The sequence below is a fragment of the Sparus aurata genome, chromosome 23 (assembly GCF_900880675.1).
Source record: "Sparus aurata chromosome 23, fSpaAur1.1, whole genome shotgun sequence".
Lineage (NCBI taxonomy): Eukaryota > Metazoa > Chordata > Actinopteri > Spariformes > Sparidae > Sparus > Sparus aurata.
The window spans coordinates 8,822,540-8,844,721 of record NC_044209.1 but is presented as its reverse complement, the minus strand read 5'-3'; the positions used below and the strand labels follow the sequence as shown (position 1 = coordinate 8,844,721).

General features: G+C 44.2%; 2 protein-coding genes across 4 annotated transcripts; one reads left to right on the top strand and one right to left on the bottom strand.

Moving 5' to 3' along the window:
• Positions 1 to 302: 302 nt before the first annotated feature.
• Positions 303 to 11,684, top strand: tefb (TEF transcription factor, PAR bZIP family member b). Of its 2 annotated transcripts, none has more exons than XM_030407486.1 (4): positions 303 to 553; positions 6,328 to 6,933; positions 7,549 to 7,751; positions 8,174 to 11,684. In XM_030407486.1, exons 1-4 carry the CDS (start codon positions 448 to 450, stop codon positions 8,387 to 8,389), a joined length of 1,131 nt encoding a protein of 376 aa, XP_030263346.1. In that variant the 5' UTR covers positions 303 to 447; the 3' UTR covers positions 8,390 to 11,684. The 2 variants fall into 2 exon arrangements, with proteins under 2 accessions (XP_030263346.1, XP_030263345.1); XM_030407485.1 differs by lacking the exon at positions 303 to 553 and adding an exon at positions 5,253 to 5,616.
• A 1,192-nt stretch (positions 11,685 to 12,876) lies between these two features.
• Positions 12,877 to 21,796, bottom strand: tob2 (transducer of ERBB2, 2). Of its 2 annotated transcripts, none has more exons than XM_030408062.1 (2): positions 21,647 to 21,796; positions 12,877 to 18,408 (listed from the first exon to the last, which is right to left on the bottom strand). In XM_030408062.1, the coding sequence occupies exon 2, from the start codon at positions 18,189 to 18,191 to the stop codon at positions 16,980 to 16,982; it is 1,212 nt and encodes a 403-aa protein (XP_030263922.1). In that variant the 5' UTR covers positions 18,192 to 18,408; positions 21,647 to 21,796; the 3' UTR covers positions 12,877 to 16,979. The 2 variants fall into 2 exon arrangements, with proteins under 2 accessions (XP_030263922.1, XP_030263921.1); XM_030408061.1 differs by lacking the exon at positions 21,647 to 21,796 and adding an exon at positions 21,143 to 21,620.
• Between the last annotated feature and the right edge of the window lie 386 nt (positions 21,797 to 22,182).

The window sequence follows — 22,182 nt, the reverse complement described above, 5'->3', positions numbered from 1 at the left end:
AAATTAACGCACTCATCATTGCACCTTTTCAGCGCACTACTCAAACACGTCACTAGATGGCGTGGCGCTTGGCTGGACCCGGCCTCGAGCCTCCCCCGACTCGCACGTGCAGCCCTGCGTGGAGGGAAATGTGCTCGGCTGAACAGGGTTGTTGTTGTGGGTATCATTCGTTATGGCCCGCCCCCTGCTCTCTCATTGGCTCTTCGGTGTGACTGACAGGCGCGTACTCCAGCTGCCATCGACTCCACATGATCCAGGGGGCGTGGCTCCGTGTTCCCATTGTAATACAAGTTGTTTGGACACATGGAGGCGTCCCCGTGATGGTGTGACCTGCTGCAAAGTTGTTTAAAAGTGACTGGAGTGAGGAGCAGACAGCGCACTCACACTCACTCACTTGTTTGAGCGTTTCTCTCTCAGTCTCTGGTACTGACAGTAGGTAGCTTCATCATGTCAACAACTAACCAAATCTTCTTTGAGGATAAGAGCGACGTTCCTGATCTCCTGAAGTCCCTGGCAGACTATCCCTTCTCCTTCCCCGTCTTTGATGACACCGGTAAGAGTATGTGTTTTAAAATGCCTTTTGAGGCATTAAACTTGTGTGGTGCACTTGTTATCATATAAGAGGTAAATAGTGTGCATTTATAGATTCAACTGCCTAAAAGTATGTAAAGGAGCTAAATTAGCATCCGTCTCCAGTAATCATAATCCATCATATACTTTGAGTGCTGCCTTATGAGTGCTCTCACTTTTGATACTCTGAATGTCTTTAATAATGAATGATGATGGTCTTTGCATTGATTGCTGTAGTGAAGGTGATCATGGTTCCATTAGTAAGTGAGGGTCCGGGCCCATGTGGGCTGAATGTGTCCAGCTGCTTTGATCACTCTAATGTGCACAAGTGATTAAACACAGTGAACTGCATCATGCCAGCAAACTGTCTGTGCAGTTTCTCCAAACAGTAACAACACAGCAGCCTGCAACTGATGCAACTACGCTGAAACATCCTTCAGCTCAGGGTTTCATCACATCATTAGTTTCTTTGTGCACTCAGTTCAGCACGTATACTTTCTAGTTTACTTTTTTTGGGATGCTTTGGGCATTTTAGTAATTTTTCTCTAGTTGTCAGTGGATATGGACCGGAAACATGAGGAGAGAGGACATGCAACGAAAGGCCTCAGGGTTGAATTGAACCAAATATGTTGGGATCACATGTTCTGGTAACTGAGAGGTTTGTCGCGCCTGGTTTTTATGTGTCGCTACATGCATCTCAAGTGACCACCTGTGATCAGATCCCATTTCCCTGCTCTGTAGGCAAATAAGTAAGTACATAACTGGGACTAACAGACACAATGTATTACACAACAAGAATAAACAATCTTAATTTATAACATTTGCCAGATTTACAAGAAGGCCAAATAATGAATAACCTGTTGAAGACAGTGTTACACTGAATTTATAACGTTTCTCCTTACTCAACAACTCAAACAATTGCACGTTTTTTAAAGGGAGTCTGTTTTTTTTTTTACTGCGGGTGACAAAGTATTATACTGTGTTTGTAGAATTTGACATGTTGACTGTCAGTAAAATGTCCTCTTACAGACTTTAGACATGGAATAGCTAACAGGCCAGTACTTCGATGCTGCAACAAAGTGACACTTTTTACATGGAACGAAACAACTTAATGTATTGCATTTAATGAAGAATTTACAAGAGGCCACTATTGATTTGGAATTTGCAAAGTTTCTCCACTCTCAACAGCTCTCAGAATTGCACGCCTGGGAGTATTGTAGTTAGTTACTGGTTCAGTGGTTAAGTCAGTTGACACATACAGTGTGTTCACAAACAACCACTGCTTACTGTGGCAGGGAAGACAGCCCAAACATGTCATTTGCATACAGTGGACCAAATGGACATCAGGTGGTGTGCTTCCTGAGTATGAGAATCCATTTTGCTTGTTGTGACTTCTTGTTGTTCCTCAGTAGATGTCAGCTGAAAATGTGGTCCATCAGGGTGAACCGGGACACAGACATACGTGGCCACCTCTGAATGTGGTCTGGGCGATGCGTCTTTGTTGCATTCACACCTGTAGGCCTACTCAGGGCGTTCCACTTTTGATCAGAAGACAAAAGTGGCATGTTAATGACAGGTTTAAACTGCATATGATCAGACTTCTACATCCAAGTAACACTGGATATATTAGGGTTACCTTGCTTCTATGCTCTTATACTATGTTGTCAATATATTTTATCATCAAGATTAAAAAAATAGATGTTGTGCCCTTCTGAATGTATAACTGTAGAATCACTTCAAAAGGCCCTTCAGCAGGGTGGCTGTTTTCAAGGGTTTGGACAAGCAGAGAGACACTGGGTCCACTCACCTTGGGGTTGTAAAAACACAAGCTCAAACAATTCTTTATTTTTAATTTAATTTTAATATCTTGGGCAACCAACATTGATCCATTTGCTGTCATATCTGGTGTTTGTGCTGAGACATGAATTAATATTCCAAGCACACAATGTGCAGACTTTTTGTTAAAATTTCACAATATAATTAAAGCTAGTGCAGATTTCAATTTATCTGTATGTTTCAAAATAAATGACTGGCATGACTTTATTTAATAAAATTGTGACATCTCTTGTCTGGGCTGCTTAATGACAGTAAATATAATGTTTTCATCAACGTTGGAAGTGCTCCTTCGTAGACAGGGCCAGTGGATGTTTGTATGTTTTGCACTGTTCGAACAGCAGACTGGATCCCAACCCTTTTTTGAATGATATTAAGCAATGTTGACTTTGAGGACTGTAAAGTGTTTAAACAAGTTCAGGTGAGGTACCGCACATTATTGAAAAAAGTATGTGGTTATTGTGCTGTGCACACAGCCAGACTGACCTAGTTACCCCTGCCACATGACACTTGGTTATTATTCATCCTGACAAAGAGGGAGTCTCGAGCTTTGCACCAGCTCTATGCTACACAGAAAGTCTAAGCAAGTTGGGAGTAAGACCATCTGAAGTTGTTGAGGGGAAAAACAGTCAATATTGAGAAAAGAAAAGAAATTAGCAGCGGTTTTCCAAAGCAGTTTGAAATCCATCTTTGCAGAAATCGCCTAACTTTCTGTTGGTACGAGTACAAATGATTTCTTGTATACCAGCTGCAAAAAAAGTCTGAAGTTTGTCAATGTGGCAACAGATATATTTGATTACTGTGATAACACTTGCACAACCAAAAACGTTGTTCAATGTGCCAGAGTGCAGACATGTCAACTGGATTGCAGTATAAAAACACTGAAATTGGAAAAAAAGGTAATCCTTAATCCTGCAGTGCAGCACTCACTCAGCAATTTTGAATTTCCTGCCTTGCTTAAGGGTACTTCAGTAGTGTTGATAAGCACCATGGTTGAAGTCAGTGGTCGTTGTTTCTTTAGATAGCAACAACATTTAGACCAGGATTAAAGGGGACATAATGTACAGAAAATATAACTGACCAGTAGAGTACTCTGGTAAAATATTAGAGTTTGGTTGAGGCGAGACAAAATATAGTTGTGTGTGTGTGATACTGATGAGGGAGTTATGTGGATTCATGACTCATGAGTGTTTCTAAATTCCTGAGTTTATTTGGAACAGGATGTCTGGTTGGCACAGTAATTCTTTTAGCATAATGGGTGGACTACCATGTAAAAAGACTGAATCAAAAGGGAAATTTGCATCTCCCTTTATAAATATTTACCATTCCTCTACAGTCTAAATGATCAAGTCATGGTAAAACTGTTTCAAAAAATCATTTCATGGTCTGAAACATGATTGCTATGTTATATGGCTGTGAGTGAGGGGACTTCACAAGCTGTAAAGGAAGTGGACTTGTCGCTGTGCATTGAACTAATCATGTCGGCAATGTAAACAGAAGCCTACATCAGTCTCTTCTTCAGTCTCCTGTCCGTGTTGAGGCTCCTGCAGCAGGGCTCTAACTGCTTCCCTCTCCGCCGGTGCAGTTACAGCAGGCAGAATGCACTTTGTTTACCGTGTGGTTGCTGTGGTGAACTTGGATAAAAACACACATTAGTGGTGAAGGCTGGGTGTTGGGCGGTTTGAACATTGTGTTCCTGAACCCAAACATCCTGCTGAACACAGCGCAAGAGTCTCGCGCACTCACAGTCGCGTGCAATGTAGCAGCGCGTGCACGGAAACGTGAAAATGACTCCTTTGTTGTGGCACTGCGAGCGTCTGATGTCGAAGATGTACTTCATTAAAGATTGCGGTTGTATGAAATGATTAATGGCACATTGAGTTCAAACATACTTTTACAAAAACAAGTTTGTATTTCCGAGGGTACATTAACATTTAGTTGTGAAACTGGCCTCGTCGAAACATTGTAGATTTATAAGGGAATATAATGAAAATATTATGATATATATGATATTGTGTGTGTATATGTGTGTGTGTGTGTGTGTGTGTGTATATATATATATATATATATATATATATATATATATATATATATATATATATATATATATATATATATATATATATATATATATATATATATATATATATATATATATATATATATATATATATATATATATATATATATATATATATATTAGTAGTATTAACAAGTGGCTGGTAAACAACGTGTACTCTGTTACATCTGGGTCCCGTGCCAGCTGTTCGGACGATGAGCGTGCCCGCTCCAGGTCGCATTGGCACGCACGTGCCGTGTTGACACCACGCCCCCAGACAGATTGTACTTTCACGTGAGGAGTGTGGGGGCGGGGGCACGTGTTTGGCCACGAGTATCTTGTGCTGGCTGGGATGCGTGCGACTCAAGTCCTCGACCGAGTGCACCGCGTTGTATTATTAGGGTGTATCCAGAGTTATATGGGGCTTCAGATGTGCAAATAATCATTGGTGATAAAGTAATGTTATAATTTGTGATGTGGTATTTTTAAGACGAAGATCATGAACATCCTTTCTCTGCAGTTTGGAAGCACGAGCTCTGACATTACCCCCTTAAGATATAAATATGCTGTGTGAACAAAACTGTACGTTCTTATGCGGTCCACGTTCTGCACTTTTCTATATGTAGTCGGACTCCATATGGATAATATGTGGCCAATGAGCAGTCGGTGAACTACTACAGAGACAAAAAAACACGGCGTCCATGTACTCTGCCACGGCGATAAACATTCATAGGGACATTACTGGTAACCAATCAGCAGCGACCATTCCACGAGTGGGCGGGGCACGCGTCTCATGAATATCCAACAAGCGAGCTCGGTGGGCGAGTAGAACAAGGGCTCTGTGTAGTGTTGTTGTAGTGTCCAAACGCGTTGAAACCGATAATCAGGCCTGAAAGCAGCAGTAGTGCTCAAACAAGCTCCGTTTGTTTGTGTTTTTCCTGCTGGAGGAGCTGCTCTCGGTAACGTTACCGGTACAACATCGCCCCGGTCTGCTCGGAGTCTGACGGGAACAATGCCTGGCAAAGCTGTGGTGACAGTGGCGCTCCAGCCCAGCGGTAACGACGCTACGGCGGCTCCGCAGAAGTCCTTCCCTTTTGTTTTAAAGAAAATCATGGACATTCCGCCTCCTAACATCCTGGAGGAAGGCGACGACGGTAAGATCAAAACGCTAAAACGAGCGCCGCGTCTTCCACTGTGTTTCTGCCGTGTGAATCAGCTATGAGTTTGCCAGCTTTGGTTGGAAAGCTGTACATCCAACTAAATGTGATTAATCTTCGAGGCTGTGCCGAGCACTGCCCGTTGTGGTTGGATCAAAATGATGGCCGTTGATTCGGACGGACCTGCCATACGTCGCACAGAGCCAGTGTGATCAGAGGCTGCGAGGAAACAAAAAAAGAACAAAAAGTTCCACCTCGTCTCTGCTGCTCTCGAAGCAGCACACACAAACAGGAGATACATTTCCAGACGCATACAGTGCTCTGCTTTTCATTAAACACACTGGTCTGGTGATAGTTGGTCCCTAATGTTTTTTGGGGGGTGTTTTAGGGTGCAAGAGTAGAGCAAGCAGGTGTCTCTGTCGAGTTTCTGTGCCTTCCCATGTCTACTTTCCCCGAAGCTTCATTCAGCCTCTTATTAAATCTGCAAATCTTCTGACCAACTTTAAAAAACCATTGACGGGCTCTTTAGCTATATACCCTTTTTTGTTTTGTCAGACACAACAACCACACCCCCCTTTACCCAACTGCCTCCATCAGCCCGTCGCTTAGCTTTTTACACGTGTCTCGGACTGTGCGAAAAGACTATGATGCCATGTGAACGCAAGAAGTCGTATTTTAACCTGCTCTTCCCTCCTGTCTTTAATGCAGAAATAGAGAAGGAGAAGCTGTGCTCGTCTGAGGATGTGGAGGGAGGCGGGGCTGAGGCACCCAGTGCTGGTGCAGGTTCTAGAGGAGGAGGAGGTGGCGGCGGAGGCAGTGGAGGGGTATCAGCCTCCTTGACCCCAGCCATTTGGGAGAAGACCATTCCTTATGATGGAGAGACCTTCCACTTGGAGTACATGGACCTGGATGAGTTCCTCCTGGAGAACGGAATCCCTGTCACCCTGGAGGAGGAGGAGCTGCAGAAGACTTTCGCCTCAGTGATGGGCAAAGGCAAATCCATCCCCAAGGTTACCGCCACAGTTACTACTACTACTACTACTACTACTCCTCCTGCTGGAGCTGATGCAGCTTCTGTCGCCGCCTCAGCATCTTCCCCCTCCGTCTCGGCAACCGATCCAGATCCAGAGGAAATGGTGACCGTCACTACATTACAACCAGCTAAACTTGAAGACGAAGAAGAAGAGGAGGAGGAGGAGGAGGAGGAGGAGGAGGAAGAAGAAGAAGAGGAGGACGAGGACGAGGAAGGACAAGATGATGACTCTACCTGTGAGGAGGCACCAGCAGAAGTGGAAGTGAAACAAAAGAAAACAGGTGAGGAATTTATGATTTTGTAAGGGGTGATATTGATCATTGTGACAGCTGATGTGGTTCTTTGCGGATGTGTTTATTAGATATACAGTTCCTATTTTTTTACGATATTTCAGATAACACACTGTTCTTTATATTCTTTCTTATTCCCCATTGCTATATTTCTATTTTTAAAACGCAATTCCTGCCACCTACGATACTGAAATTCTGTATCTAGGAGTTACACACTGAACAGTGAAGTTTGTGGTCTGTTTCAGTCATGAAGTGAAGTATTAGTTGCTCTAGCTATGTCAACCCTGGCATAACATTAACTAACATTGCAAAACCCTGACCCTTGAGCCCATCCTAGCTTTTATATGTTTGGCACATGGCCAGCATGACCCTCTGCTACACATCACTTTAACTTGCAAAACCCTAAAAGCAGACATAGCCAGTGCTCTGTTGAGAGAGATCATGACACCTGTTGACCAACACATGAATGAGGTCAGCGAAAATAAAAAATCTCCATAATGTGCTGATACAAATATCCAATTCACAGCCGTCAGAGTTAAATCAACTTAATATCAGATCCAATAATCGACCGGGCTGGTAATCAGTCAATCCTCTCTATGCCCGTAGATCGTAACACTCCTTCCCCCGTCGACCCAGAAGCCATCGAGGTGGACATCAATTTTCAGCCAGATCCCACAGACCTGGTCCTGTCCAGTGTGCCGGGGGGAGAGCTGTTCAACCCGCGCAAACACAAGTTCTCTGACGAGGAGCTGAAACCGCAGCCTATGATCAAGAAGGCCAAGAAAGTGTTTGTTCCAGATGAGCAGAAGGTAAGATAATTTTATCATACCGTCATCTTATTTATCATTTTTGCTTAGTCTATAAGGACACAGAAATTGACATAGTGGCTGTATAATTCTATTTTCATTAAAGGAACATTTCTGATACTTCCCTAAGACCCAATTTTCTTCCTTGTTAATAATAAAAAACTATTAACAATGCAAATAAAACTGCAGTGGCCTTATTTTTAACTTCAAAAGGGATGGCAGTTCATTAAACACATTGTGATTACAATTGGAGTTGAAGGCCGATCAGTATTCTGGTCAGACCCAGTAAAGATTCAAGCATCTGCAAACGGAGTGACAGTGGCTTGTGGATTAAAGGTCATAGATGTGGGGTCACAGATTGTGATTATGTTTCAGCTCCTCTCCCTTGCTGTCTTATTCATTCAAATTCATTGTCATTCCCCCAGGATGACAAATACTGGTCCAGGAGAAAGAAGAACAACGTGGCAGCCAAGCGTTCTCGTGACGCGCGGCGGCTGAAGGAGAACCAGATCACGGTACGCGCCTCCTTCCTGGAGCGGGAAAACGCGGCGCTGCGGCAGCAGGTGTCCGAGCTGCGCAAGGACTGCGGCCGCTGCAAGAACGTCCTTGTCCGGTATGAGGCAAAGTACGGCCCACTGTAAAGAACTCCAAATAAAACCCACAAAGTCCAATCTATGAGTCAGAAACGCAGAACTCCCTTCCCCGCAGAATTCAACACAGACACAAACACCAAGGGAATCCATTTGCACTGTTGTCTTCGCTGACCTCCAGTCACTGTGTCAAGCTCCGAGTTTTGGATGCACACTGGCAGGCTGCAAGGCATGATGGGAGCAGTGGTCACAGGAAGGCCTGTGGAGAGCGCCTGGCTCCTACACTCAGAGAGGAAGGGGATGGTTGTGGATATTCCTGTGGTCAAACACACATGGAAAACATGGCCCGTCTCAAGACGGTCCGAACAAAGTCAGGAAATATGAAAAGAGCAGACGGGTAGAAAAAGAATTGTAGGCTTTTAAATACTACACAGATCAGTTTTTATCACTGCACAGCTCTTCTTCATAGTGGACCAAAGCATGAGTAAGTTAGAAGTTAGAGTAAGAGTATTTAGAAAGGTGCACACTTGCCGTCCCTCACCTTTCCTTGTGTTGTACTTATGTTAATGTCTGTCGTGTCCTTCAAAAAATACTGAGGCTCTGAAGAAGGGTGTTGATGAACTCGTGGCAGGGTAGGAGAGGGACAGATGAGTACATGAATAGAGGAGGAGCAGGCAGAGTCACAGTGGTACTTCCAGGCTGAGGAGTAGGGAAGCACAGCCCTCAGGTCAGCAGAGGAGAAAAGGATGAGTTTCTGGTGCGATTCAGTCACAGTTCTTCCTTCTTATAACCCACATGCACGCCTCTGCGCACACAAACGCTGTTTTTAGCAGTTTGTATATATATATATAGTCATCTCCATGCACCACACGGATGTGAGTATGTCAGTGTCGACTCCATTTTTGCACTTTTTACAGATTTTAGTGATGACAGGACACACACCATAGGAGACACAGTAGCTTGTTAGGGGGAAAAAAACACGCATGGCCTACAGTTTAAAGCTACGTAGTTTCCTTTTCTACTAACCTCAGATCAGCTTCCAGAGCCTCACACAAGATTGTGGAACAGAAAACAGATTTCCTTAAGAGTTGATGATTTTATGGTGAGAGAGTTGTAGTTTTTTTATTTTTTTTTTTTATGTTGGTTGCTGTTGAAGGCATACGACTGATGATCTCCAGGGCCCTCACTGGTGGAGGGGTATGTTCACATGTAGGGATGTTTATTTTACTGCACACTACAGGTAGAGGGCGCTAGAGCCACTGCCTGTCTGATCATGGTGTAGTGATGGCTGGATTGACTTTTTTTCATTTTGAATCTTTTAATTTAGGCAGGCCCAACGTTGACTGCTTATGTAAATAAATGATTGTCTCTTTTAGTTCCTGAGACAGGGATTCTGACTGTGTCTTTATTAACCCAACACTATTCCTTATATTTGCCAAATAGTCAATGAGTGCTGTATTTATTCTGATGGTAATAATGCATATGTTGATTGTGATGTACAACAATATGTCAGATAATTCTTATTTCCTCCGAGGAACAATACTTCTTATAAAACCAATGCAGGGAATTCAATGGGTAAACTGTGCTTTTGGATGTTTGTTTTAAAAAGCAGATTTATATAGTTTTATGGGATTTTTGTTTTTTCTCTCTATACATACAATATGTGTCTGAACACACATAGTACAGCGCACACTCTTATTTACCTCATCCGACACTTCCTTTTTCGAAATGGTAACAGTTTAGGAGGGCTACAAAGTAGTGTTGGTTGAAACGGAGAGCACACGAAAAGCCGCTTGGTTCCATTTGGCAAAAACATTGAATCCGAGTTGAAAAATTTGAGTTCTTTTTGCCAAAGCGGCTGAGTGTGTGCATCTGAATTAGTTCATACATTACAGACTGTTATGGGACTCTATATCTCAAGTGTCTTGGGCTGATGCAGATTTTGTGATCGGTCGGCTTGTGCTCATTAATCGCCGTAATCTTGGAAAGAAAATAAATGTGGCAATAATACTCTATGATGTAATGCTCGTTTTATTTCAGTGATGATGTTGTATGTAAACTTGCTATGATGTACTAAATAGAAATGCCCCAAAGTCATTTGTGCTTCCAGTTTTAGATCCTATGTAGTCCAGGATCCTAATGCATGAAACCCAGTAAACTTGTCTTCTTTATTTTTTTTTTCTTTCATATTTTACACCAAGTGTACTTATGTCTGTAAACCATCACTGAAAACTGGATATGTTTTTGGATGGGTAGGTCGATGGCCTATGGTTCACTTCTGACAAAAAGAAAAAGCAGAACATTTTTGCTCTGATGTCTGGTGTTTATGACTTGCATAACAGCGCCTCCTATCTTTGTGCAGCCAGTGCTTGACCTTGGGGCGAACATCAGCTGAAAACAGCATCTTTTGATCACTGTGTGGATTGTTTTCTATTTACTAAAGATTGATCTATATCTAGATACACTGGATCAGACGGTGATTTTGTGTTTTCTTGATAAATTCTGTGTTTGTTTCAAATTTCCTCTTGCATCGACATTCAAACTTGACATTGACTGCATTTTGCTGTTTATACATAAATGTAGTTGATGAATGCAAACGTTTGGTTACTTTTTAACTAAATTGAAAATGTTCTGCATAAGGCTGAGTAAAGGTACGGGCCAAGCGAGCCTTTCAGAAGACAACAGTTTATCGTACTGCATACACTAATGTAGCATTCTTTCTCTCATTTTTTTTGGATGCGTAGCACCTCGTGGAACTGACTTGCAACTTGCAAACCAGCTAATTCGACGTCGAGCAGGTTGCAAATTCTCCAGGAAAGGAAAAAATGTTTTGCAGCGGTTTTGATCTGCAGATGCCACCTACAGACAAAATGGTAATAGCTGGTGCAAAAGTGTCTATTAACTGACCTTTTGACCAATAAACGGTAAATAGTTTGAAAACCTGCTGTTGGAACACTTTGCTTGCAGGTGGCACAAGCATTAAATTGCTTTTCTTTACTTTGGATGGTGCAAATTAGTGTCGATATCCGAGGGTCTAAACTTCTGGGTTTTTTTTAACTGTTGGCTCGGGCTTTGGGTGCTTCGCATCATTGACACTATGTCTTTGTTTACAATTCAAAGTAGCTTCAATACTCCTGGAAAAAAAATATTTCAAAGTCTCTATTGAAGACATTTTTAAAGTTTTGTTTGTATTTGTGGTGTTCTGCTTTATTTTTCTCTTTTTTATATAAACATATGTTGGCTGTTTTTGTATTGTCTAACCATGTAAAGGATACATGCAACTGCAGTACCATGTCCTAACTGTATCTTGTATCATGCATATGAAATAAATTGGGATTTAATGACATGTGGGCTCGTGGTTTGACCTTGCCAGAGTGTTTGACCAGCAGCAGCTCTAATGGGATGCTCACTGGGTTCTGACAGACAAAGAAACAATGGACGACAAAAGGAGCACAGTTAGGGGGGACAAATGGAGACGTCTTTCTAATCCTTAACCTCATCCTTGATGCACACATGCACATTTACATGCGAGTCTGTTTTCCGTCTTTGTTGTTTTCCTCTGTCCCTTTGTTGCCTCGGCCCTGCTGCTCATCAGTATTCCAGAGGAGTAGGAGATGTTGCGTAATGATCACATCGACACACTGGGGAGCAGCGTTGCGTAACAGCGGCAGCAGCCTCAAAGACCAGCGGGATGGGTGTGTGTGTGTGTGTGTGTGTGAACGCGCGTGTGTTTGGAAGATGGAGAAAGGAAAGAGAGGATGCAAGGGAGGGGCTCTGGGAATCGGGGAGGGGGGAGCTAGGAGAGGAGGGAGGATCAGGTGGTTGGAAGGATGGAGGGGAGAGGTGCTGAGGAGGGAGAGGGAGGAGATGGGGCAAACAAGAAGGGCGAGGGGATGGACGGAGAAAGATGGAGAACGGGGATGCAGTTAAAGACATGTGAGCCGAGGGAGGGAGGGAGGGAGGGAGATGGGATGCAGCGAGTGGGCGATGAAGATGTGGAGGAGAGCAGAGGAGAGCCGAGGAGGAGACCGGCCATGCATGTTAATGTCACACCACTACATGTTACTGTAGAGAGCAGAGCCCAGCGTGTTCACATGAGCGAGCCAACCTCACAGCTGGCTGCCCCCGACTGAGACACCAGCACAAGACAGACAGACAGACAGACCGATGGACCAACAGACAGACCGAGGGCTGGATGATGAAATATAAAGTAATATCTGCTGGGATGGGTCCAGCTGAGGTGGGCGGTGAGCAATCTGGCTGCTCACCGTTTGAGAATTTCAGCTCAGCTTTGAATTATTGATCAAACATCACTTGAGTTTGTTTACTGCGATAAGAGGACACATTTCAATCAGAGGCTGTTTTTTTTTTTGTATTTTTTTTACAGAGACAGGCAGATCCACTTTCCATAATCTCTGATCTGCAATGTGTTCCGGCGCCGAAGCAGACACTATGGTGTGCCGAGCTGCCTACATATCTGCATCGCTCTTCACATTCTCAGAGCCCTGCAAACAAACAATGAGGACGACGCAATTAGCTTATTTTCCATGCTTCTTTTTGCCAATCTGTTTCTTTTTATTACAAACTTAAAAAAGAATCTGATACAATAAGAAACTGCAGTAGTAACTTCCCCCATTCCCGAGGGGCAGCACAGAAAACAGGTCATTGCATTTCAGTAGTGAAAGATTCATTACACATCTACAGGGTGTACAGATCAGATACAAAATAGGAAAAATAATAAAATACAGGCAGGAGAGAAAGCACTATATTTATACATCATCTGAACTTTTAATTATATTTATTTTTACTCTTAAATGTTAAATTTTGACATAGAAAATAAACTTCTTTTATGACAATGAAATATTCCAAAGTGCAAAATAAAACGCACACATCGATATAAGCAAAGGACATCAGAATACAAAATCCTTGTTTTCCCCTCTTCGTTAATGTTCAACCCTGACTGCAGAATGGCCTGCGTTTAGAGTCGACTGGTGGCGCGTTTGGGGGGGGGGGGGGGCGCATCTCCAGCGTCAAGAGTCTGATTCGTTTGAGGAGGAAATTTAGTGGCACACCTCGTTTGCACTGGATAATCTAATAGAAAATGTGGGGAAGTAAACAAAGAGGAGTCACTTGGCCTTTTTGAACATGCATATGACTAAAGATCTCTAGAGCTGCAGCTATTTTGATGATGGGTCTGAGTCAATTTTTTTTTTTAAAGAAAGAAAAAAAGTCAGCATTGTCTGATTCCAGTCTGATTATCTGGTTTCTTTACTCCTCTGTGACTGGTCGTGGGAAAAAAAAAACCAAAAAACCCCAGACATTTGAAGACGTCACATCGATCGACATTTTTTAACCATGTTCTGATATTTTGTAGACTGGACAAATAGTCAATTCATCAAAACAAAACACGTCTACAGATTAATCAGCAATGACAGTAACCGTTAGTTGCAGCCCTTAACGATCTCTGATCTCTCCAAAGACTTTTTGTCAACACAAAATAAAATGAGAAGTCCCTCCTCGTTTGTTTTTCCCGCAGGCCATCTCAAACAGGGTCGACTAACAACAGATCAGAATCACATTCACAGCACATTCATTTCCTTCATCCTTCCAAACCTGCAATAACACCGTCTTCCTATTGAGAAGATGTATTGGATATATATATATATTTTTTCCCAGGGTGCAGAGATAGAGGTAGTAACCCCTTGAATCCTTCAGGGTAATTTAAAATTATGGCATTACATTGCACTGGATCGGGGGGCGAGTATCTGTGTAAGCAAAGACAGTCTGGGATATGGCTATAGTATCAGGACCAAAGGACCAGGCGAAAGGGGGGGGGGGGGGGGATTAACCACCTGAAAAAAAAGAAAAAAAAAAAGGTGAGGTGAGAAAAAGTTCTGATTGGAAAAATAATATAAGGAAGGTTAAAAGACAGTGTTCATATAAATTTGAATATATCTGGATCCACTTTTAAGAGATTTTTTATTTTTTTTTAGAAAAAAGGAATAGGCTTGTTGGCTGCTAATATGCAGTGAATTCACATAAAAGGGAGGATGATCATTGCACTCAAAAGTGAATCTGAAAAGTGGAGATTTTTGGTTTTTAAATGTACTGCCTACGTCAGACTGCCCTGGGAGCACAGAGAGAAAGTGATCGGCCATCTTCTCCTACACAAACCCACTGTAAACATTCACATCTTGAACTCCAAAATCCAACTTGAAGAATGAATACATTTACCCGTCTTATTAGACAAAATGCTGTACAAGGTACAATACACATTCAATACTTTATTCTGTACATCTTTATTTTTGTCTGGGTTTGCATATATATTCATGTTATTTTCTGAAAAAATAACCTCAGCATGTAAGAAACTAAACAAAGAATCTGAACATAAGAACTTTTTTTTTTTTTTTATATATATACATATTCCTGGACTTGTCATGTCTTACTCATACAAATGTAAGTGACCATTTGCAAAAACCAAAAAATATAGAAATATTGGAAATAAATTACAAAACAAACAAAAAAAAAAATTATAAATGCATCTTTCCCTATCAATCAGAACATTTACAGAGGCCTCCCCACCCATCCCCTTAAAAAGAAGAGAGAAAGTAAACTTGCATGCATATGACGAGCCGTCACATTGCAAAAACCAGCGTGAGCACAAGTCAAGGGTCCTCGTTTCGTCTCATACAAAAACACTTATGGGTACAAGTCTAGAAAACATTCAAATAAACAGACACGACAGACAGCGTCTCCTCACCAGCGCGTTTCATCTGAATACAAATGAAGCTCCTTTTTGAATCTCTCGAGCGTTTCACGACCAGGCATGACAAGAGAGGGCAAAGGAATGGGTTTTAGCGCTCGTGTCTGTGAGTGACACACAGCATCAGGAGCCCAGTAATAAAGTGCTGGACAGCTCAAATGGACATCTGGGGGTTACCCTTTCCCTGTAGTGACAAACCAACAACAGCACGGACTGGGCCGGTCACCAAACCACAGCTACAAACGGCGGACTTCCACGGGCCTGACAAGCCGTCAAATAAAGCAACAAGAGCCACACACCAGTAAAAAACATTCATCTTTGTCCACATCGCTGCGACTGGGAAAAGACACGGAGCAACCTGGACTGTATGTCTGTCGTGATTTTTCTTTTTTCTTTGTTTACAGCCACAGGAACAGAGATCACTGAGGAATTTCAAGAGGCGCGAGAGAATAGTGTGAGCGTTTGGCTTCAGCACCATTTAAGCTCACCAGAAACGTGCCCTGGGTTTTAAAGTGTCGTTCTCTAAGCCAGTACGGGCTGGACGCCACCGGGGCAGCAGAACCCTCTAGCTGCTCCTCTCTCCCTCTCCTTTCCTTTCCTTCCGTCATCCCTCCGCTCCCATCGCCCTCTCTCCTCTCCATGCGGAGGAAAAACCTCTCCTTCATAGTCAAAGTCATGCTAAGCCATTTATCACAATCCCTACTGCTTAGCTGCTGCATCCCCTCCCCCTCAACTCCTTCCCCGCCTGTTCACCTTCACACACACGCTGCTGACGGGAATTGTGTATACGTGCACATATTTCTGCCTATGTATGCATTGTTTGTCCATTTGAATCCATGTATGAAACCACAGCTCACATCACCATGTGTATATATATATATATTTTTTAAGGATAGCACGGCGCATGGTTATCGTCTTAAAATGCAAAGATCCATTTGTTTTTTTTTCCACATTCACCAAGGTTTCCCCGACCTTCCCAGCCGCAGTTTCCCCCTGACAGGTACGATACATTCTACTACATCACTCCCTTAACACCCCAACGCTCCCCTATCTGCTCCCTCCACTGCTCTCTTTTTCATTTAAACCCACGTCGTGTACACATTCCAGCGGACGATAAACTGCTTCCAATATACACCGGGTGATAAAAAAAAACAAAAAAAAAGACAAGAGTCAAATTGTGCCTGTGCACGAGTGCGTTTCAAGGGTAACGGGGCCCACCGTACAAACGAGTCTCTCGATCACGCTGAGACACAACAAAACAGAACAGGACTCCACACACGGAGACAGCAGAGCCCCCCTCTCTCTGTATTTGTGGCAAGTAGGGCAGAGCAGATTGCAGAGCAAAGTGCTGAGCTTTCCACAGCCGTCGTTCCCTGCAGGACTTGGCGAGGTCCTTTTTCACAGCATGACAGTGCAGTGCAAAATGGAGCTATACTGGAGCCGAGTCCATTAAACGAAAAAGTCGACATAAAAATACTCACAATAATAATAATAATAATAATGATAATAATAATAAAGTCTCTCACATTAACATTCAATGCAAAAATAATAAAACGTAAAAGGGATTGGCAACGACTCAAGGTAGAAAGGAACTCACCTCCGCCCCCCCCCCCGCACACTCCTGTCGCCAAAGCCAACACACAAAACATGACGAGTAACAATGATGGACACGAGGGCGGGGTGGGGTCGGGGGTTATGGAGGAAACAAAACCAATCACATGGACTATTCAGTGTACGTGGTATTTTTAAATCTTCGTAGTAAAACTAAATCTTAACTTGTATTAGTATTAGAACAATTTGTTAGAAAAACTGAAAATATCTGGAGCGTCACTGTCCCCACCTCCCGCTGCGACAATTCTCATCATTACAAATGAAGGCTTAGTTGGCCAGCACAACAGGCTGGAAGGACTGGCTAGGATATTGCAGGTTGTAGCTCCCTAAACCCTCAACGAACGGCGGCTTCTCCATGTAGGGGATTCCTCCGTTGCTGCCGATGATGCCCACGCTCGGGGCGGGAGGAGGGCTGGAGAAGGGGTCAAACGACGGGTGGGTGTTAACAGTGTGGGGGGGTTGGAATGGGCTGGCGTGAGGCTGCATGGGCTGGGTGTCAGCGTCGAAGTAAAGGGGGCCTGGGGATCCTGGGTAGACAAACTCTTTGGCGTTGGGGGAGAGCTGGCTGGCGATGGGACCCCCGAGGGAGTGCAAGGAGAGGGAGAGGGGCTTGTGCTTGAGTAGCTCCGGTGCCGAGATGGTGGTGGGAGAGCGGGAGAGCATTCTCTGGGCAGGAGGTATGACGACCGCCGAGCTGGCTGCCGATCCAGCCCCACTGCACTTCTTCATCTTGGTCGAGCCGAATTTCGTGGCGGCGAAGCTGGCGGTGGTGAAGGTGATGGGCTGAGGACGGGCCGCGGGAAGAGCGGAGGGTGGCTGCTGAGTGGAGAGGTAGGGCAACCCGCCGCTGGGAGGAGAAGGGGTAGAGGTATTGGAAGAGTGGGCAGCAGGGTCGGTGGGGGTGCTGGAGCTGGGGTAGCTGAAGAGCCCGGGACAGGGCTGGGCAGACATGGGGGTGGGAGAGCTGGAGAGCGACGGCATGAGGGCAGGAGACGCCTGGCTTCCAATTGGCACAAACACCTGAGCATCTGGGTTAAAGCCCAGACTCTTGGCCTCCTCTGCCTCTGGATCTCCTTTACCCTCTCTGATCGCCCCCTCGGCCCTCTCGCTGTCACAGCCGAGGCCTGGAGGGTCCTCCAGGTAGAGAACCTTCACTGCCCCCTTCTCTCCGATCTGGTAGGATACCTCATACGGGTCAATCCACACACTGAGCTCTGCAGGAACATTTGCACGCACTTCCTCAGTGTCCAGTCCACTTCTCTTGGCGGCCAACTCCACCACGGGGTCCCTCGGTGCTCCCAGGTGGATGCAGCGAAAGGCGGAACCCCTGAGAGGGGCTTCAGGGTACCAGTGACCCTCAAAACGAGACACCAGTATCCTCTCCAGCTCCTCCCCAAACAGGTCAGCTCTACGCCGAGGCAGCTTGTTGTACAGGTAGGACACGATGAAGTTGAGGGCGACCTTAACTTCAAGATGCATGGCTGCACCGGGTCAGCGCCGTCGTGAGAGCAAAGTGATCAAGCTGATGCTGAAAGTGAGGCGATGCAACTGTAACAAGGAGTTCTTCCTCTGGCTTATTGTAAAGTGTATGAACCTTTTAGTGTCACCATGGTAAAGGCACCCTGACGCCGGGGGCAGCGGGTCGCAGGCCGTTCTTCTGTCGTCACAAACGCGCGACAATGGTTTCAGGTCCCAGCTGCGAAGAAGGACACAGAAAAAAAAATGTCATTCTACCTGGAAGCAGGAAGATGTGAGGGGAGGTCAAGGAAGATGGTTTAGAAGCAGGGGAGACACATGTATCCATCTGTAGACATTTAATCATATCATATCAATCACTTATATTCCATCTATAGCCTCAGTTGTACAGGGGCTGAAGATTACCACCAAAATCATTCAGTTTCTACTTTGTTCGTCCGAACACCAACAGAACATAAACATTCTGAAAATTGCACACGACTGTTACCTGCAACTCTGTGAATAATAAAAAAACAAACCCCCAAAAAAACAAACACAAATTGCATCACAGTCAAGGTGTGCTGCTAATTAATGCACTTGTTTCATACATCCACCAGGATTTCAATACATCCTGGTGGAACAGTTCATGTAAACGTGTCAGCCCAGTGAACGCTTCTTTATTTGGAGGCACACTCGGGCCTCCATACAGGTTGCGTACACGTCGGCAGATCTGAGGCCAGTGTCAGAGTCACCGCTTGATAAGAGCCCGAGGAGTCGACTGTAATGCATTAAGGAATCAAATCAGATTTCTTTGATACAGTACAAATGAAGTATATTTGCTGTTTCACTACATCTACCAGACTGATTATTGTTCGTTACGCGGTGAGCAAATGCATTTACAGGACCACTGTTCTCTTTCAGCGACACACAGCAATCGTGCACGTTTTAGATTTTTTTTTTTTTTTTTATCAACTGCAGGCTGCACTGATGGATGTGGCAGATGCTGTGTTGTGGGCTGCATAAATCCTTTATAATCTGAATCCGATCCCACGGAGTGCCTCCTGCTTAGCGCTTTAACGCAGTCACACAGTCCATTCATCACCGAGCAGAGTCACACGGAGTGAAAGATTACATGCAAGAGAAAAAAATAACCCCCCCCCCCCCCCCCCCCAAAAAAAAACATACACAAAAAAAAAAACTCAACAAGTCACACGAAGGAGGAAGTGTAAAATGGCAGGACAGTTAGTCGACTTCACAGAACACCATTTCCCACCATGCAGTGCACGCGATCACCCCCTCCCCTCTTCTAATACGCACACACAAACAATTCACTCACATTCACTTCCCTGCCAGATGGGGATTCGGCAGCTAAGATTAGAAAGACGCCTCCGATTAAAGACAATTCTAATGTTATTACAGATAAAGCTGCACAGGCGGGATGGAGGGCTGCCGGAGTGACAGCTCAAGACGAGATTTACATTCCCCCTATCGCATGAAAAAGGTGACTTTGTACAATGACATGGGGGGTTGGCTGGAATGGGCTATAAATAGGGACACATTTTGCATCATCTGGGGTACAAATTCCTCATTGACAACACGTTATGGTGGCTGTGGAAAAGCACAGGAGAGGCCATCGGTCCATCAGCTTCATCATCTCTATAAAACCTTGAGTGCACACACACACACACACACACACGCACACACACACACACGGCTAAGCTACCTACAGCATCCACTGCATTCCGTACCTCTCATTATAAAAACACAACAGTGAAATGCATGAGATCCAATGTCATCCAATGACATTAGAGGAGTGGCTCAGTGAATATGTGCAGATGTGTGGCGTCGGGAGAGCGAGAAATGGTCTGAGGCAGAAACAAACATCGTGCAGTTTCAACAAAAACATCAAAATCTTTCATGTTCCCCCCCTGCCCTGTTTGTGTGCGTGTTCTTCACCTGCAGGTTTGTTACGCAGCCCGAAGGAGCTGTTTTCATTTTCCACAGGCCTGTTGTTGCAAGTCAGACCAGCAGCAGGATCTATAGGTCTATTTTTGTTTACATGGACTCATTATCAGCGCTGCAAATATGTGGCACCGTGTGCTGCAAAGCATCCTCTCTGCATGTCAGAATCCTCCTGATGGAGGGTCTACTCTGCTCTCACAGGAAGCACGAGCTACAACAGACATGAAAGCAAAAATTCCCTCGAGAAATATTGTAATTGTGGGTTGACAGCAACATACAGAGGGGCCTGCTTCAACCAGGAGGTCACCACGCATGTTACCTCAACACAATAGGACATGAATATCATTGTGATGTTCCCCCATTTGCCTTGTTGAATTGTTTTCTCCCAGTTTAAAAAAGGGTTTAGGGTTTAAACAGGTATCTATAGATGTGTCTGAACTGAGAATGTTGGGATGCCAAATAATGGAGGTAATGTTGAGCTTGTTGTGTGATGGCAAGCTCAGATAATAAAAGGAAGCAGGGTCTACCTGGGGATTACTGCCATATGGCAGTCAAAAGGCACTGGAGCAGAAAAGGGACAGTGGGTGAAGAATCCCTCCATGCCAAAATTGTCGCTGGAAATGAGATTTTAAAGCTAATTCGGTGGCGAATAGTCCATCGGCCGAGTCTGTGCACTGAGCACTCGGTACAAACATCTCCCCCCCCGCCACACACACACACACACACACCGAAAAAAACAACAAATAAACATGAAAATGAACGTGACAGCTGAGCAGACCCGAGGAGGGTGACCTGAGCTAATGAATACAGTGCCGAGACAAAAACAAAAGCGGAGTGTCTTTATTTCACGGCTGGAGCCAGCAGCCACAGTCATTCATTACAGGCTGCGCGTTCCTGTCGCACGGAGAAAGCTTCTGGAAAAGACAAAACACCAACACACAGCAACGTGCTCCACGGGGACATTTACATTAAATCAACCCGTTTCATTCACAGGTTGCCATCTAATTACTCACCTATCGTCACTGATGCCCCGGCTCGGTTTGTACTCCTGCGTTTCTGTTTTATTTCCCCGGTGTTGTCTCGTAGCTATTTCAAGGCGGACCTGTCGGGTCGCTGGTGCAGATGCTGACCAGAAGATATTTTTCACCTCAGTGTTGTTGATATTTTATTTATTTTTTATTTATTTTTAAATCTGCTGCCCCGATTCGCAGATGGTCAAAGGCTCTCCCAGTTTGTCTTCAGCTGACACTTTGCATGGAGGGTCCAGAGAAACTTTACTGTTTGACAACCCGGCGTATTTATACAGTGTGACTCGCCCACACGCCCGTGACGGCAGGGACTACTTTCTTCATGTTATAGTATCCGCTGCTGCTTTATTATGATGTTTTCCAGATAACGGTATCCGTGCACCTGCGTCGTTGCTGTCAGCAAATAATGAATAAAATCCCTATGGAGGATTTCCATTTTAATATTAACCCACATACAGAATTATACAACAAGATGAATAAACATGCCACCTTGACTCCACATTTTCTGCACAAGATGTCGATTCATATTCTTCCTCGAGAAGCTTCGACGCCTGAAACACAGAACATCAGGACGTTATTTTTCCTTATATGAGATCCAAGTTCACCCAACGGTCTCTAGTTTCATCGGCGGACGGATATTTGTAGTTCCCTACGGTGCTGAACAATTTGCTAAAAATATAAGTGGTGATAGCAACAGAGTCTCTATTGGCTGAGGTGGGGGAGGACCCTCGGATTATTGGGCTGCAGCGTCCATTCAGCCGCAGGGCTTGTGGGAAATGAAGTTCTTACCAGTAAATATTGTGTGGTAATGAGAATAGGCTATTAAACAAAGATACGTGCTTCAGCTGTTTGTTGACTCCAGGTTTACTATGCATTTACTCAATCATGATTTTTTGTCCACTCTATGAGTTTATAGTATCATAGGAGCTGCAGTATGATTTTCATCATCATCATCGTCATCTACCTGTTTACAGAATTAATCATCTTGAATTTTGTGAATTAAAACACACATTCCCAGATCTAAG